Genomic DNA, 18205 nt, shown 5'->3' with positions numbered 1-18205 from the left:
TCCACAGCTGTTCTCTTCTTATTTTTGGAAAACAACAGCTATCCAAATGGGCAGGAAGCAGTATCCGGTGGTTTTGATTTGTATTGATTAGTGATGCTAAACATCGTTTCATGTAGGTATCTTCTTTGGAGAAAGTGTCCATTTGTGAATTGAGTCATTGGCTTTTAATTGTTCAGTTTATAGGATTTTTTTTTAATTTTTAATTTTTTTATTTTGGTTTTTCAAGACAGGGTTTCTATGTGGCTTTGGAGGCTGTACTAGAACTAGCTCTTGTAGACCAGGCTGGTCTTGAACTCACAGAGATGCACTTGCCTCTACCTCCCAAGTGCTGGGATAAAAGGTATGCACCACCAACGCCCAGCCAGTTTATGTAGTTATTTTGTAGTATGGAACACTTATTTCCATAGAACAAGAACACATGTGTTAAGGTAGCATAAAAATGCTAGGATCTTTGAGAAAAGGGACAGAAGGTCAAGATGCTAAAGATCATTTTCTTTATAAATTGAAATCTTGCTTTAAAGGAAGAATAAGAAAAATATACAATTAGAATTCTGAGTTTACTTTAATATTACTGCTTGGCACCAGTATGGGTCAATTAAGCATTGCTGAATTATATTGTACCATACAAGATTTTCTGTAGAGATGTGATCTCCAGAATGGAAGAGAAAGATAGACAAAAGATTTTACGGAAGCCTCGCTTAATGAACCATTGAGTTTACTGGGGTTACTTACAGTAAGGTAGGTGAAGGCTTCCTTATAGGCACATGGGTGCCTCAAAGGCAGCTGCATTATTGAAAAGCCCACTCCAGCCGTGAAGGCTGTGTTCTTGGAGCTCCCCTGTATCACTTGTAGGCAGCTCAAGAGGTGAGAAAGTTTCTTCTCCCCAGCAATCATTATTGCTTAGATAACCCTGGGAAGGGACTTAGTGAATTATTTGTTTCAGGGACTTTCTGAGACTTTCAAGTTATTTACTTCCTGAGTCTTAGAAACCTCCCTCCAGAACTGAATGTTTCAATTTTGAGGAAATCACTACATAGCACCATGAATCTAACCAGTACTTAAGAATGTTATTTGTATTTTTGAAAGTCCTACTTTACATTCTTCTAATTAAAAGGAAACACTTTCTGGTATATAATTCATATATGAACTGATGACTATTTCTGTACTAATACTAAACTCTCACCTTGTAAAGCATGTTAGTTGTACCAATCAATGGATTACAAAAATACTTACTTAGGGGTTGGAGAGAAGGTTCAGTAGTTTAGAATACTGATTATTGTTTCAGAGGAATAAAGTTTGATTCTAGCACCCACATGGTGACTAACAACTTCTATGACACCAGTTCCAGGGGATCCAATGCCCTCTTCTGGCCTCCCTAAACATTGCATGCATGTAGCACACAGACACCCATGCAGGCAAAATACCCACACACATAAAATAAAAATAAATAAATCTTTAGAAAATAATTATTATTAATCACATAGTATTTCAGGTTGGTATATTTAATATTTTTAATGATAAACTTATGATGGGATACCATTATAAGAAAACAAACATAACAGAGCTGTAGAATCAACACTTAAATGATAAAATTGATAGAAACATGAAATAAATTTGGTATGTAAAAGGTATACAAAGGATTGAAGAAAAGGAAGGAGTATGCAGACATCTGTGCTGTTGATTGAAGTAGCTAAAGAAAACAGTATTACTGGAAAATGATAATATGTAACCAAACTCTAATGTAGTAACTGGTTTGAATTGTGCAAATTTTATTATTCTTAAGTAACCATTTTACTTATTCCATAGGAAAATGACAAAGTACTAGGTTCTGAACTTTTGGTAAAATGTTCCAAGGCCAAGGTTAGATCAATAACCTACAGATGTACAATGTAATTTACATATTTTAGAAAGATATCAAGTTTATTTTCAAAATCCCACATTTGATAGTCTCTATAAATAATCTATAGCTAAAAGAACATACCATCCTCTAAAAGCAAAACAAGATAGAGCTTCACTCATCTGAAACTAAAGTACAGCTTTCCACTTCTTGTCAGGATTTGTGATGTAAACTGTAGAAAGAAAACCAGAAAGTAAAAACAAAAGCTAAGTATAGTCACTGAATTCAATTTTAAGTTATTTTATAATAAGAAAAAGTGCACATCCCATAAAGGAATTTTGCTGATGTGTACAATTGAGGCTTCTATACAAAATTCAAGCTTTGGAGAACTTCTTGATTTTAATGACTAAACATTTATAAAAATGCCTGATTTGACAAATTAATCTACCGTTAGGAAATAGTTATAGAGTATTTTACTATCTCTGACATCACTAATTCTACTAGCACTTAAGGACTGTGCCCGTTTTAAAAGTGTACCACACTTCCTGATCTTAACATCTAGAAAAGGCCATCCTCCTGATGCACACTTTGACTGTCACTATGGCAGGAGGATTAGGACCCTACTTCCTCGTGTTTATCTCTCTCTATTGAATGTGATATTTAAGAGAGAACTCAGCTGGGTGCTGTTTTAACTAAAAAGAAACCATGTGCTCTTAGTGATGGGTAGACTCAAGATCTGCCCAGTGGAGGATGGCGGACAGCGTCGACTTCTCCAGCCTTTTTCCCCAAGTCTCTGAATAAAGTGTATTGACCCACCTCCCCCAAAAAGAAACCGTGCCCCTGCAAAATGTTTAAATGCTAGTAGTAAATGCATTGAAATTCAGAAGTATACATACATATTTTTCCTTCTTTTTCTAGTTTTTTCAAATGAAGCAGGAGATTACGCTCTGCCATTGTATGTAAATTCTCTGGAACATTCTGAAAGGAAAATAGGGATAAAAGAGTGTCTCATTACTGAAGAATACTTAATTGTCTGGAATCAAGCAGAAAAGAACACACTAGTGCTAAGCCAGGTCAGGGATGTGGCTCAGCTGACAGGTTTCCTACCACACACAAAACCCGGGTCCCATCCCAGTACCGCATAAACAGGGTCAGTGGCACACATGTAATCTCAGCACTCAGAGGTGGAGGCAGGACAGTCAGAGATTCAAGGTCATACTTGGCTACATTGTAAACTTGAAGCCATACATGAGACCCTGTCTCAAAAAAGCAAAATCAAATATAGAAAAATATAATACAAACCTAAACAATTTTTACCCTGCAAATGATCTTGCTTTAGAATACCATCCTGTTATATTTCTATAGATAAAATAGATCAAATGCCATAAAAACAATAGGGTTGTCTTATTTTGCTCACTACTGAATTTCTAGTGTTTAGCATACTGACACACGGTAGAAACTCATTAATCTTTATAAATGAAGCAATGAATAAATATAAAAATTATTCTTAGTTTTCAAATAGTTTTGAATCTGCTTTATGCTTTTTTAGGTATTATGGTAATAATATCTTTGTTCCTTATGACTCACAGTTTTCCTTTACTCATGCTAAAATAATGGAATATTGACATGTCATCTGAATAAAGAGAAAATTTACTTTATTTTTAAATAAGGATTATAATTATGAGGTCAGTTTTCTTGACTAAATTTACTATCTCGGTGTCCTAGTTAGCTTTAGTTGTTATCTTGACACAGCCCACAGACATCTGATGTGGAGAGCCTCGGTTGAGGAACTGCCTAGATCAGATTGTCCCGTAGGCATGTCTGTGGGGGACTCTGTTGGTTATTAACTGACGTAGAAGGGTCCAGCCTACTGCGAGCAGTACCATCCCTAGGCAGGTGGGCCTGGGTTATATGAAATCAGAAAGTTAGCTGAAGCAGTTCCTCCATGGTTGCCACCTTGAGTTCTTGCCCTGAGGTGCCTGGATGATGTACTGTGACCTGCAAGGACACATCAAATAAATCCTCAACTCCACAAGCAGCTTCTGGTCAGTGTGATTTGTCACAGCAATGGAATGAAACCAGAATACTGTTTCTCAGCTTCCTGAAGAAAGTTTTGCCAAGATGATCAAATTATCTCAGCCAAAATTCAGTGGATGTGTTTGTCTCACCATGCATGAAGATAACTGGCTTGTTTCTCTTTTTTCAAGACAGCTTTTTCTGCATTCACCCCACTTCACTTAACTTTCATAGCATCTTGCATATTCTCCCCTAGACTTATCTTAAACATTGTATTTACAAAGAAACCCCAGTTTTTACAAAGGGTTGTATCATTGGTTCACTCTCTCTTTTGAGACAGCTCAATTTGGCTATTCACTGTCTGCAAGGCTGCCCTCAGACCTCACAGTGTCCTGAGTTCTGGGATTACACATGTGGGACCCCATACTCAGTTTCCCCTCTCTAACTCACTTTCACTCAGCTAACACACAGAAATAATAAGCACTGGTGATTACCAAATTTGAATTTTCAACTCCTACTCTCCTTTAAGCACTGGTACCACACACACCTCTCCACCAGTGTGATTTTCTAGATCTCATCATGTAAGTTACCCACTCTCAGATTATTGGGTAACATCTAACACTTTTAGCTGTCAGGGAAGTCTTCTTGTGACTTTTTCCTACCTCATCTTCTGGGACTCTCTTCCTTTCTGCTAACATCTGTAGTCAGTGCTCCTTCGACATGTTTTCTTGGTGGATTTCCCAACACAATGGTTTATCATTACTCCAGTGTCTGAACATGCCTTCACTATCTAGAATGAGATCTTTCCTTGTCTACTCTGGCCTAGAAAATGCTTACTCCTTCTTTAGACAAAACTCATTACTCTGCATCTTCACTAAGTAAAACTGATTTCAATTTTTGTGTCTTAACATATGATATCCAAAATGCTCCAACATATGAAGCCATTGAGGTATTAGAGTATTTTGGATTAAGAATGCTCAATCTATATAAAATTTAGCATAGTGTCTAACGTGTTTAGTGTGCTCAGTGGAGGCAACTGTTATGACCTGTTGAAACAGGTCTGTTTTCACTAATCTTTGGATCCCTTGAAGCAAGGGTCCATAGTTATCTATATACTTCTGCACCTACTTTAGCATGTGGCAAATAAAATATATAATAAATGCTGAATGAATACATCACTTTAGGCGATCTCATGCTTTTTACATGCATTAGGTGTTTCACACACTTGCATGGTGACTATGCTTCTGTGTATACATAAAATATACTCCCGAATGAAGAATCAATGTTTATTTGGGCATGAGCAATTACTTGCTGACTCATCTGTGACAGGGTATGAGAGTATTGCTGACTGCACTTAGGTTAGGGCCCAGGGAAAACCCTCAATGTAGCAATGTATAGTTTAGAGTGGCTACACACTAGTATCAGAGAGGTAATGAGCTCTTACACAATTTCAATGCTATTTCTCCCCACTGTATGCGTGAGCATGTGTGCATATAATTGAAGCTAAATGTTGACATTGGGTGTTTTCCTTGATTACTCTCCACCTTATGTTTTGAAGGGTCTCTCACTGGTTCTGGAACTCACTCATTCAGCTGGACTGACTGAGCGACAAGCTCCAGGAATCCTCCTGCCTCTGCCTCCCAGCACTGGGATTCCAGGCACACACTGTAACTTTAGCTGATGGGGAGTAACTTCCGTCCTCACACTTGCACAGTCAGCACTCTAGTACCTGATCTATCTCTCAGCCCTACAAGAAAATACTTGTACTCATTTTTCCAATGCCTTTTTTCCTGATGGTGCTGGCCAGGGCTGTGAGTGTGCTAAGCTAACACTCCCAGTCAAAGGTATTTTTTCATTTATTCATCATCCTCTTTTGAAATGAAGCACATTGTGTATGATTTAACAGTTTGACATAAATCTATGGTATGTTTAAGGTCCTTTATTCTAATTGCTACCATCTCCAGCACTTTATTCTAATTGCTACCAACTCAACACTCTATACCTCAGGCTAGCCTCATTACCCCTAGTGCTGCTTCCTGACTCCCGAGACTTTGTGTGTACCATTGTGTCCACATAACCGGACTTTTAAAACTTAGGCAATCTGCCAAATCCTGTACACTGAGTCACTAAGCTACTCTACCTGCACAGCAGATATTAAACCTGTCAAAGTAGCATTAAAGGATAACCACACAGTGCTACAGGGATGCATCTAGAGGCCACAAATTGAGGTGTGGTATTCTTTCCTATAGAAAGTACTTTCAGGTTTTTGATGCATATTTTTCCATTGTTAGGCTACAACTTCCCACTGCCATTATCTTCATTTTTTTTTTTTTTATTTTGTTTTTGCTTAGAAGATCACTCTGTGTCATTTACTGAAGGTTTGGACACCAGATAACCAAGATGGATAGAATAGTATATGTCATTACAAAACTATCCAGAGCAGTTTCTCCTGTTGAATGAGTAAGTAAGGTTTAATGATGGCTCAGGATGGCTATTTTCATTCTCTATGGACATTTTTCTTTCTTAAGCTACTGTCTCAAGTCAAGATAATTAGCATTACTTACGTAATCAAAAGACTTGTTTTCACCTGGGATATTTTAAGTTTACCATATAGCTTACTGAATGATACCCTAGTAGCCATGTACAGATAAGATGAAAGAAAGTTACCTTGTAAATCATTTTCACAAGTTCAGTCACCGTAAATGATTTTTCAAAGTTATCACGGATTAATGAAAGAATCTGTTCTTCTCGGCTATTTCTGTGAGAAATATATTCCAGGATTTTAGCTTCAGCATTATGGATTACTGGGCCATGTCCTGAATTAAAAGAATTATACAAGTTACTGCAACCAAATAAAAAACACTAGGTACAAAGCTAACTCACTCTATTTGAAAACAATTCATATTCAGTACTGAAAAGCACATAAGTCCATAAATATTCATTGCTTGGAAAGCTATACCACAGGTCTAAGATTTAAAGACTGTATGCACAGGACATTTTGTGATGGGAAGTCTCATGAGACTCTCCCATCTATTCAGTCACTGTTAAACTGCCAATGCCCCCTCCTGCAAAAATCTTTTACCCCAGCTCCTGTAAGCAACCTTAATTAAACTCATTGGATCACCAAAGAGAGACATGAACCAACAGGGGAGGAGCTCAGGAAGAGGAAGGGGTCAGTGGAATGGGAGGGGTCAAGAAATAAATTAGGAGTCGAATATAATCAAAATATACTGATAAAAGATGTATTCTATTATTTCTGTGTACATCTGTCTGGGTATGTGAATGAGTATATGGGTGCTTGTGGAGTCCTTGGCTCCCCTGGAGCTGGTGTTATAAGGACTTGTGAGCCACCCGACATGGGAACTGAACTTCCGTCATCTGAAAGAACAGCAAGCACTCTTATCCACTGAGCTCTCTCTTCAGCCCCTCTAAATACATTATATAAATCTATGAAAATGTCCCAATGAAACAGATTATTATATATAGTTAACATATGCTAATAAAAAGCACTACATTATAGATAGCCTGAAGAAAACTAAAGCTTTGATGGCAACAATAAAAGATTGTGCATAATGCCAAAAACATTTAGAGAATTATATCAAGTAAAAATATATAATGCTAGCATGCACCTTAAAATATAAGATCTATTTTAGCAATGATATATGCACTAAAACAGAAACCACAATGTTAGGTAGTATGTAATGTCCACTGTGTGCTCAGTATTATTCCATGTACTTGAAGTACTGTGTGCTTTCAAGGATCCCATGAGGTGGGTATTATTACTGTCCACAGGGAAGGTACATAACCTGCCTACAGCTGTATAGCTAAGAAGAGGTGCAGTTGAGATTCCTATTAAGCAGCTTTTAACCACAATGGGTGCTGTCTTAACCACTATAGTCAGCTTAACTAACAAAAGACCACAAAGGGAGAACACAAAAGCATCCTAAGATCCACAGAAGAGCTAAAATCTCCCAGCAAATGTAACAGTTCAGAACTTGTGACACCCAGATGCAGCTACACTGAAATCGGCCTGTGCTTTAAACAGTGCAGTATAATACACAAGTTCACAAAAGGGGTGTTTTAGATCTTCCAGATGTAGGCTAACCTGGAATCAAATGAAGAGCATTGGACTTTGGTTTGTAACAGGCTGTTTCTTGAGCCCTGGGAGGAAAAGTGGATCTCTTTGAGCCTGTTTTCTTAGCTGTGTAGTGCTACCAGCACCTCTTCCCAGGGCTCTTGTAAGGTCCCTGCATGATACCTGCAGGGAAGCAGTCCTTACTGTATGGTAGCTATGGTGACACAGCATAGTTTACATAAAAACAGCCTCCCTGCTAATACTATGTGAGGTTCACTGAATCCAAGCCTCTGAGAACCTTTGCAGGCAGCCTTTCATTGGCCTAGCTTAGGAGTACCTTAAGCAGCTACTCCTTTACCTTTCATGCGGCCATCATGTCATGATCCATACATGTCCAGCTATACAGTACATTTCCTATTCCCTAAGCACCAAGAACTCATGAGAGAATTCAAGTGTACTGACAGATCTGCCCATGGCTGTTTTGTTAGGTGTGAGTTAGAAAATGAGCCAATTCCCCTTTCCCTTCTGGGACTCTTTCTGGGTTCGTCTACGATATGGAGAGAACATTCATATTGCAAGCAGTGCAGTGATATCTGACATATAACAGGGTTTTTCTTCTGGAGATTGGAAATGTACCATTTTACAGTTGCTATGGAAACCTGACATGTCAACATTTCGAGTTAAAGTACAAAGGGCAACTCTACCCAAAGTTCCACAGCCAGAATGTGGTTTACAAGAGAAGTCAGTTAATAAAAACAACAGTGACTGAGACATTTTCCTATTCCCTTGTAAGCTTGTTTTCTTTCAACGGTTTAGTCAACAGCTGTGTGGACGCTGAAGAAAATTTACAGAAAATGTTATGGACATGGCTCTCTGCCAGGAAGGAACTAAGGGTGTAATTTAAAGACGTAGGGTAGGGCTTCTCAGGTGAGATGGCGGCTATTGGAAGCTCCCTCTGTTTAACTCCATGGATGAGAAGAGTCAGGGTAACAAAGAGCAAACTAAACTGAGGGAGGAGGAAGGGCAGAGCCCTGGGAATCAAGAATGAGATAAGGGGGCATCTAAGAGGCATGGAGAAACACAGGGGGGATACAGAAAAAGGTGTTGAAACCATCTTCAGTTCCAACGGAAGCTCCCGAAGGAGAAGCTGAACTGCAACCACAAGGGAAGGCAGGTGGTTCTGATGTCAACGAACTAGCTGTCCCAGCTGCTAGAGAAACCCACACTTCTAGAAGGCTCGAAATCTAGCATGGGGATTTAGTGTGATAGAGACTTCTGTGTAGCAGGCCAACTGTGAAGCAGCAAGCTATTACTGTGTTGCCATACCTTGCAGTGCTACGGCCCAGTGCAATCTTGAGAAGGGGCTTACTGTTTGAGACTGAGCTCTGTTGGGATCTGAGGGGACAGGCTGCCACTGTGTCTGCCTGTGTGGAGGAGGGCTGCAAGAAGCAGCGATAGAGATGGGGGGTGGTTCCATGTGGATTTGCCTAGTTCAGGAAGCAGGAACAGAGTGGGCTATGGGGTTGTGGTGACTGGTCACCCTGCTCTGTGTGGCCAGGAACTTACTGTATTGCTCATGGAGAGCTGTGGGCCCTTGGCCTTAGGAGCCGCCTTTCAGCATGTGTCAGTGTATCAGTGTAGGAGTGAGCTCCGAGCACAGGTATGGGAAAGCAGTAGACTCCCCGCTGCCTTCCTCCTGCATGGTGCCGCACTGCATGGCAGTGTCTGGAGGCTCTGAGGCCAGCAGTCACACTGCTGAGTTTCTTCAGTGGTTCATGTCCATTGAGGAACTCTGACACCTGTGTGGATACCCCTTGGCTTAGAAATTGGACATCACTGGGTGCAAAACGTGGTGGACGTCTGGAGCTTCCTAGCTTCACAGGCCATAAAAGTTGGGGCTGGCATAAGAAGGAAAGCTCTAATGTGAAGGAAGCCCCAGTGCTATCAAGAATCAATGACTGATGACATTAAGACATTATTACATTCAAATATCAGTAAGACTAAAAAACAAAAACAAGTAACCATGGCCACAACACTCAAGACCTCTGCGACAGATGGAGAGACCAAGCCTATGAATGTGTAGCGTTGTGAAAGAAACTAAATTACTGACAAAAGACACAGAAAATGCATTCAGTGATGTTACAACAGAACAATCCCCAAATGTAGGGAAAGAAATGGACATTCAGGTTCATTCAAATATGACCAGAAGCAGCCTTTCCATATCATATTATAGTGAAAATTCCCAGAGGACAGAACAATTAAAGAATACTGAGGCTGCACAGGGTATGTCAAGTCACAGAGGAAAATCTGTTAGAATAAGAGCAGACATGTCAGCAGAAACCTAAGGCCTGGAAAGCACAGACTGATGGATTTCAAGCCTGGAGACTAAGTTTATTATACACTTGGTCAACCAAGTTTATTATACACTCACAGAAGTTAATTTTTAAAGATTTCACAATGCAAGCATAAACTAAATTAATCTGCATCTCATGAGAAGTCACATAACAGCTATGAATGCTTTACATTAAAAAAAAATCGGAGGAGCTGGTAGGATGGCTCAGTGAGTAAAGGCCCCTGCTGCTAAGTCAACTGACCAGAGTTTGATCCCCAGGACCCACATGGTGGAAAGAGAGAACCAACACTGAAAGTTGTCCTCTGACCTCCACATGTGTGCCATGCATACACATATGTACACACACACACACACACACACACACACACACACACACACAGATGTAAACAAACATTAAAAAACCAGAGATATAGAATAAATAACCAAACTAAGCACATTGATATTTTGAAATAAGAAAAGTCAAGCCCAAGATTAATAAATAGAAATAACAACAGTTCAGGGAAGAAAGTAATGAATATGAAAACAGACTGAAAGAATACAAAGGACCAACAAGAGAGATGCTTTTTTTTTTAAGTATAAGACTCTCAAACCCTTAGCCAAACTAACCAAAAGCAGGAGGAAAGAGTTAAACAAAATTGAACATAAAAAAAGAAATACTGTAGGAGACTACTGAACTTCTGATCACCACACATTTTGTAAACCTATTCTAATAAATTGGAACATTAAAAAGAAATTGATCAATTTCTAGCCACATATGACATACCAAAATTCAAACAAGAGGCTAGAAACAACCAAATAGATGTGTAGTGGGAAATAATTTGAAGTTGTGCTGGAGGCCCTCAAGAAAAGCCCAGGACCAGAAGAATTCACTACTGAAAAGTAGTGGCCCTTTAGGGAAAACTAGCACCCATGATCCTTGTGGTAGTTTGCATGTAACTGGCCCCTATAATCTCATAGGAAGTGGCTCTATCAGGAGGTGTGGAGGAAGACTGTCACTGTGGGGCTGGCTTTGAGGCTTTCTACGCTCAGGATACCACCCAGTGTCTCAGTCAACTTTCTGCTGCCTGCAAGATCTCTGACTCTCAGCTACTATAGTACCATGTCTGCATGCTGCTGTGCTCCTGCCATGATGAAAATGTACTAAACCTCTGAAACTGTAATCGAGCCCCTGCAACAAAATGTTTTCTTTATAAGAGTTGACGTGGTCTTGTTGTCTCTTCACAGCCATAGAAACCCTAACTAAGACAATCCTGAAACTGTTCCACAAGACCGAAGAGGAAGTAACCCTTCCAGACCCAGGACACTAATCCAGGGTCACCTCACTACTGATGCTGCTAAACAATGATCCAACAACAAAGGAAAAAAGGCCAATGCCCTTAATGAACACAGATCCTAAAGCAAAACAAAACCTAGCAAACTGTATTCAATAACACCTTAAAATATATTATCATGATCAAACTGATCTAATTCTAAAGATGGTTCAAAATATACAAGCAAGCAAATCAAAAATCAAATGTCCATATCATCAGAAGCAGAAAAATGTGACAAATTCAGCATCCCTTTATGATAATGGCCCTGATGAATGTAGACTAGGATCACTAAACTTGAGCATAATAAAGACTATTTGTGACATGCTTAGTGGCTAATGTATAGACCAGAGAAAAACAAAGCATTTCCTCTAATTCTAAGACTGAGACAAGAATGCCCACTGTCTCCACTCTAGCTCAACACAGTGCTCGAGCTCTTAGCTGGGCCAATAGCAAAGAGAAAGAAATGCAGTGTGGTCTGAGTGTGAACTCCCTAGGTTTGTCTTCTGAGCTAGTGCTGCTTTCTTCTGGGTCTATTTGGGATCTCTTGGAGTTGGGCTACATAGCAGAAGTCAGTCACTAGGAGAGGGTCTTTCCAAGTCACACATGACTCCTGCATCTTTTTGCTTCTCAGGTGTGAACAGTGTCTGGTATGCATTCTGGCTGCCAGAAACTGAGTTGTCCCAGGCAGGCCTTCCCTGCCATGAAGGCCTAAAACCATCTACAACTACTGAGTTAAAATAAGTCTTTTATCCCTTGGAGTTCCTGTCAGGTACCACAGTCCAGTGGCATAAAAGGAACTGTCCCAAAGAAGATGCAAATATAAAGAGCCCAGTTTACCTTTCTCTACAGATAACATGGCCCAACACCCCAGAGATCTAAAGAGGGCACCGGACTGATAAAGGCTGTCAGCAAAGTAGCAGGGAGTCAATCAACATGAAATGATTTTTTATATATCAACAATGAATTCACTGTGAAATAATCAGGAAAACAATCTTACTCACAGCAGCCTCATCCCTGTTCCTGGTTACAAACAAAACAAACAAAAACAAATAACGCCCCCAAGCCCAACAAAAATAAATAAATAGAAGACGTGAAAGACCTCTATTATGGAAACTATAAGGCACCGTAAAAATAACCTGAAGGAGACACAAATACATGTTCATGGATTGGCAGAATTAATATGTGAAAACAGCCTTATTACCCCAAATGATAAACAGATTCAATGCAAATCCCCATCAAAATTTTGGTAACATCCTTCATACAACCAGAAAGAACAGTTATCAAATCTATTGACAAAAGTTCTCAAGCAGCCAAAGCAAACTTGAGCAATGCTGGGAGTATCATAGTATCTGATTTCAAATTATTTGACAGAGTTACTATAGCAAAAACAGTATGGTTCTGGCACCGACATTGATACACAGAAAGAGCCCAAAGTAAATCCCCACGGCTATGCTACCTAATGATTCCTAACGAAGGAGCCAAATCAGAATGATGAAAATATAGCCTTTTAGCAAACAGCCAGGGAAACTGATACACACATGTTGACAAGTGAAACAAAACCCATCTCTTGTAAAACAAGAATTCAAAATGGGCTGGGCAGTGGTGGTGCACACCTTTAATTCCAGCACTGGGGAGGCAGAGGCAAGTGGATCTCTGTGAATTTGAGGCCAGCCTGGTCTACAGAGGGAGTTCCAGGACAGGCTCCAAAGCTACAGAGAAACCCTGTCTTGAAAAATCAACCGACCCCTCAAAAACAAAAACCAAAACCAAAAAACCCAAAAACCAAAACCAAGATAAAACCCAAATGGATCAAGGGTCTCAACTTAAGACATGAACCTTTGAAATGACTAGAGCTAACCATGTAACAACACCTTATAAAAGGAAGGTGTGCAGGGGGGGAGCTTCTGAAAAGGACTCTTACAGCTCAAGTAAATGGGTGAGGACTGATGAAGAGGTGAGATTAAAAAGCTCTGTGCCAATAAAGAAACAAGTAGTACAGTGAAGAGACAGCCTACAGGCCAGGAGGAATCCCCCTCCTTCCCTCTCTCTCACTCTCTTACACACACACACACACACACACACACACACACACACACACACACACACACAGTATCTGTTCTGTTACTGAAGATAGTCTTGAATTTATTGTAATCCTCTTGTCTTAAGTACAAGTGTTGCAGCACATGCCATCATATCTAAAACTGCCTCAAAGAAGCAAACTTCAAAAGAAGTGCCAACAGATAATTAATACATGAAAGAATATTTACTATCATCAGCCACCAGCAAAATGCAAATCCAGACTACACTGAGATTCTAGTTCACTCCAGTCAGAATGGCTACTTTCCAGAAAAGAGAAAACGAGAAATGCTAGTGAGGATGGGGTGAAAGAGAACCATTAAACATTGCTGATAGAATTGTAAATTAGTATGGTCAGTATGGAAATAAGCTTGGTCATTCCTCCAAACCAACCAAACCAAACCAACCAACTTACAAAAAACACTATCATATGATGTACCACTGTTGTGCATACACCCAAAGAAATGAACAGTCACAAGCAATAGACACACCTAAATGACCATTAATTGGCACTAATTGCAATAGCAAGTTCAGGAATCAGCACAGTTGCTTGTTGATGGGTGAAGGAAATGAAGAAAAGTATTTATATATAATAGAATATTATTATTCCACAAAGAACGAAATCATGTTATTTGCTGGAAAATGGATGGATCATTATGTCAACATCAGAAAGTAAAGTATCACATGTTTCACACATATGCAGAATCTAGATTAAACCAAACATGACTGGCAAAAAAAAAAAAAGTCAATAAAACGATTCAATGATATTCTGCTATACTTTTAGACTGGTGCCTCGTCCAATTGTCACCAGAGAGACTTCATCTAGTAACTGATAGAAACAGATGCAGAGGATGCAGAGATCCATATCCAGAGCTTGGGGAATCCTGAGGAAGAGTGGGGAAGAAGGATTATAGGAGCCAAAGGGGTCAAGGGCATTACAAGAAAACACACAGAATCAACTAACCTGGGCTCAAAGGGGCTCACGGAGAAGTGACTACAAGGGGGCCTGCATGGGGACTGACCTAGGCTCTTTGCATATATGACAGTTATGTAGCGTGGTCTTCTTGTGGAATTCCTAACAGTGGGAACAGGGTCTGTCTACGACACTTTTGCCTGCTTTTGGGACCCTTTTCCTCACACTGGGTTGCCTCATTCAGCATTAATAAGAGGAGAGGTACCTAGTCTTACTTCAACTTGCTATGCCATGTTTGGCTGATATCCATGGGAGGCCTGCCCTCTTCTGGAGAGAAAGAAAGGAGGAGTGGATTGGGGGGGGGGCTAGAAGGAGAGGAAAGAGGGGATTAAAGTCTGGATTTAAAAAAAAAAAAGAAGCAATGAGGAGGCTGGAGAGGTGGCTTAGAGGTGAAGAACAGGCAATACCATTACAGAAGACCCGAGTTCAGTTTCCTGCCCCCCAATCTGGAAGCTCACAATCACCTGCACCCCCAGCTCCAGGTGACCCTCTCTGGCCTCCATGTGCACTGCACTAATATGCACAAATCCACACGTAGACACATACACATTATTAAAAATAAAATCTTAAAAAAATTAAGGTTGCAGCCTGGTCTACAGAGTGAGTGCAGACAGCCTCCAAAGCTACAGAGAAACCCTGTCTGGGAGTGGGGGTGAGGGAGAATGAACATTGCAGAAAGGGGACAGTTGGAAGGGGAGAGTAAAAGAAGGTACATTTTATAATATATGCGTGAGAATGCCAATATGAAACTAAGTATAGGCTAGAATAAAAACTTCAAATTGTCTACATCTATTTCAACTCAGAGAATCTTTTTGTTTGTTTGTTTGTTTGTTTTTTGTTTTTTTTTTGTGTGTGTGTGTTTTGTTTTCTCTGTGGCTTTGGAGGCTGTCCTGGAACTAGCTCTTGTAGACCAGGCTGGTCTCAACTCACAAAGGTCCACCTGCCTCTGCCTCCTGAGTGCTGGGATTAAAGGCGTGCGCCACCAACACCCAGCTAAAGGAACATTATCATGTTAAAACATGGCTTGCTAGATTAAAAAACATCACTCACCTGGATATATAATATTAGCTTTGATTTTTAATAAGTCTTTTAGTGAGTTCATATAATCATAGAGGTCTTCAAATACCGTTGTTCCTTCTCCTAGGATACAATCCCCAGAAAATATGGCGTTTTCCTCTTCCAGGAGTAAAGCCATATGGTCATCGGTGTGGCCAGGAGTATGTATAACTCTAGTCAAAAACAGAAGGTATGAATCATAAAATAACAAGTATGAATTCTTAGGCTTGGGGAAGATGTTGAGAAGTAAATAATTCTATTGTCTTTACACAAGGCATCAACATGCTGCCACGGAGTCAAAAATCTCATTATCTCATTTTTCCAGGGGTTGCTCATGGAAAACTGACCACAGACAAATATCCCCTATTATTAGATCACATTTTTTATTCAAAAGTACAAATTTAATAACAACTTTTCTCATTATTTTATAAATAAAAAGAGGATGATTGTAACAAATCTGAAATACATGAAAATATAAAAAGATAGAAATCAAGATTACTGAGAAGCAGTACTTTTAGTAGCTTTTCAATTTCCTATGCTAACAATTAAGAAACAAAGTTTTTAAAGTTTTTAAAACATTTTTAAAGATTTTTAAAGTTTTTAAAGATTTTTAAAGTTTTCATTTAGTTTATTGTATTTCTTTATATTATTCAATATTTTTCATAGGCAAATACATGTACTACATAATATTTGTCACAATGCTATATGTTTCAAAAATAAAATTTTACTCTTAAATGTACTTGTTTTCATGCATTTTTTAACTAAGTGTAGAGGCTGGAGAGATGGCTTAGCAGTTAGGTCTGCTGCTCTTGCAGAGGACCCAAGTTTGGTTCCCAGCACCCACACGGTGGCTCACAACCATCTGTCACTCTGGCTCCAGGAAATTTAACACCCTCTTTGACCTCTGCAGCACTACACATGTATGTAGTGCACATACATACATGATGGCAAAACACTCAAACAGATCTTAAAATCTAAATAAAGGTGAGGTACCTATTAATATCAAGAATGTTTGTAAACCATAAATATTTAAAACAATGTGATACAGAAACAAGGATAAACAAGTCTATAAAATCAGATAAAAACTCATAAACAATCCTAAATATGGGTATACAGAACTTGATGTGTGATTTGCTTTGGTAGCGCAGACTCTAAATAACCCCTCATCTATACTCCTGTAAGCAATCCTAATCAAATTCATTGGTAGAAATGCATTCGCACCCATGCACACCCATGCACACACACAGAAATGCTGTGGAAGTAGAATGGGGACTAGTTGGGGGGAAGAAAAGGATCAGCAGGGTGGGAAGGGAGTTAGGGAGAACAGAGGACAATAAAGGGGTGAATATGAAATGTACTTTATTCATGAATGAAAATGCCATAATGAAACCTATTATTGTCTATAATTGATATTTGCTAACAAAAATCCTTTAAACTTCAAAACACTGTGATATCTTTAAGTCATGAGAAATATCGAAAGAGCTTTTATTTATATTCACTTGAAGTTTTATATCTATACTAACAATAAACAAAAAGTCTAACTAGCTTGTTCTGCAAAACCTCTTGATTTCTCAGCCACATTTAGTCCTGAAGACTGGTACCCCCTCCCCCATTTTACTCATGTATCTTGAATCATACTTGCAATTATAGGTTGCACACTGTCTTACTTGTTTAGCACTCAGTGGGCTGACAGGCAGGACTCCTTCCTTTTTTCCACTGCCTATTTCCAGCACTCAGCTCTTAGTGGCATCTAATTTTGATCCATAGCCTTCCATGTCTCAGGCACTGACTTCAAGGGCTTGTGAGAACTGCACATTTAATCCGTACACTAACTTTTCCGTTTTAGATGAGTGAATCACAGAAGACAGCAATAAATGTCTGAAGAATACAGTTCAAACTTAATTTTCCTTAGCTTCAGAAACTAATTCAATTACCTTTTTGTCTGATTTAGACATTGATTTTTATGGGCTTGAAATACTTTAAATAAAACTCTCAATAAAGAACTACTTAGGTAGATAGGGCAAATATAACTGCACATTTATATGTAATACTTAGGAACTCAAAGTGAGTTTTTGGTTAAAGACAGTAGAGTGTACATCTGCATCTGTTTTCCTTCTAAACCCCCAATGAAATTATCAGATTTTTTTTTTTTTTTTGTAATGGCATAACCTTACAGGGATGGAAAGAATAGTGGGAAGACCACAACTCCAGAGGCACAGATACTGAATGGGAGGTGAATGATGAGGGAATTAACAGTCAAAGCCGAGACCTCAATAGTCAGAGGAAGTGGAGAACAACCTAGATCACCCAGAAGAATCCCTGAAAGCTAAGCATTTGGGGCATCAGGAATCTGGAAGAAAAGGGGCAGAAGGGGGAAAGGTGGCTAAAATAAAAAAGATTGAAGAATCTGTTGAACAAATATTCAGGGCTGTGGCTGTACTCAGTGGTACACATGTGAGGTCCTGGGTTCAATCCTCAACACTAAAAATCTCAAACAAACCCCAAATAA

At 39.3% G+C, this 18205-nt stretch overlaps 1 protein-coding gene across 2 annotated transcripts in view; it reads right to left on the bottom strand.

Annotated features, from left to right (window-relative positions):
* Positions 1-1486: 1486 nt before the first annotated feature.
* Lactb2 (lactamase beta 2) overlaps positions 1487-18205 on the bottom strand; it is a 33348-nt gene continuing 16629 nt past the window's right edge. For both annotated transcript variants that reach the window (XM_027398834.2, XM_027398835.2), the window contains 4 exons: positions 15691-15869; positions 6521-6669; positions 2734-2815; positions 1487-2069 (listed from right to left, as the gene is read on the bottom strand). In XM_027398834.2, the coding sequence (XP_027254635.1) occupies positions 2026-2069; positions 2734-2815; positions 6521-6669; positions 15691-15869 (454 nt within the window). In that variant the 3' untranslated portion in view covers positions 1487-2025. The remainder of the gene's footprint in view (positions 2070-2733; positions 2816-6520; positions 6670-15690; positions 15870-18205) is intronic.

This window comes from Cricetulus griseus, chromosome 2, assembly GCF_003668045.3.
Source record: "Cricetulus griseus strain 17A/GY chromosome 2, alternate assembly CriGri-PICRH-1.0, whole genome shotgun sequence".
In the NCBI taxonomy this organism is placed as follows: Eukaryota; Metazoa; Chordata; class Mammalia; order Rodentia; family Cricetidae; genus Cricetulus; species Cricetulus griseus.
The sequence above is the reverse complement of the archived record's forward strand: the minus strand, read 5'-3'. Positions and strand labels throughout refer to the sequence as shown.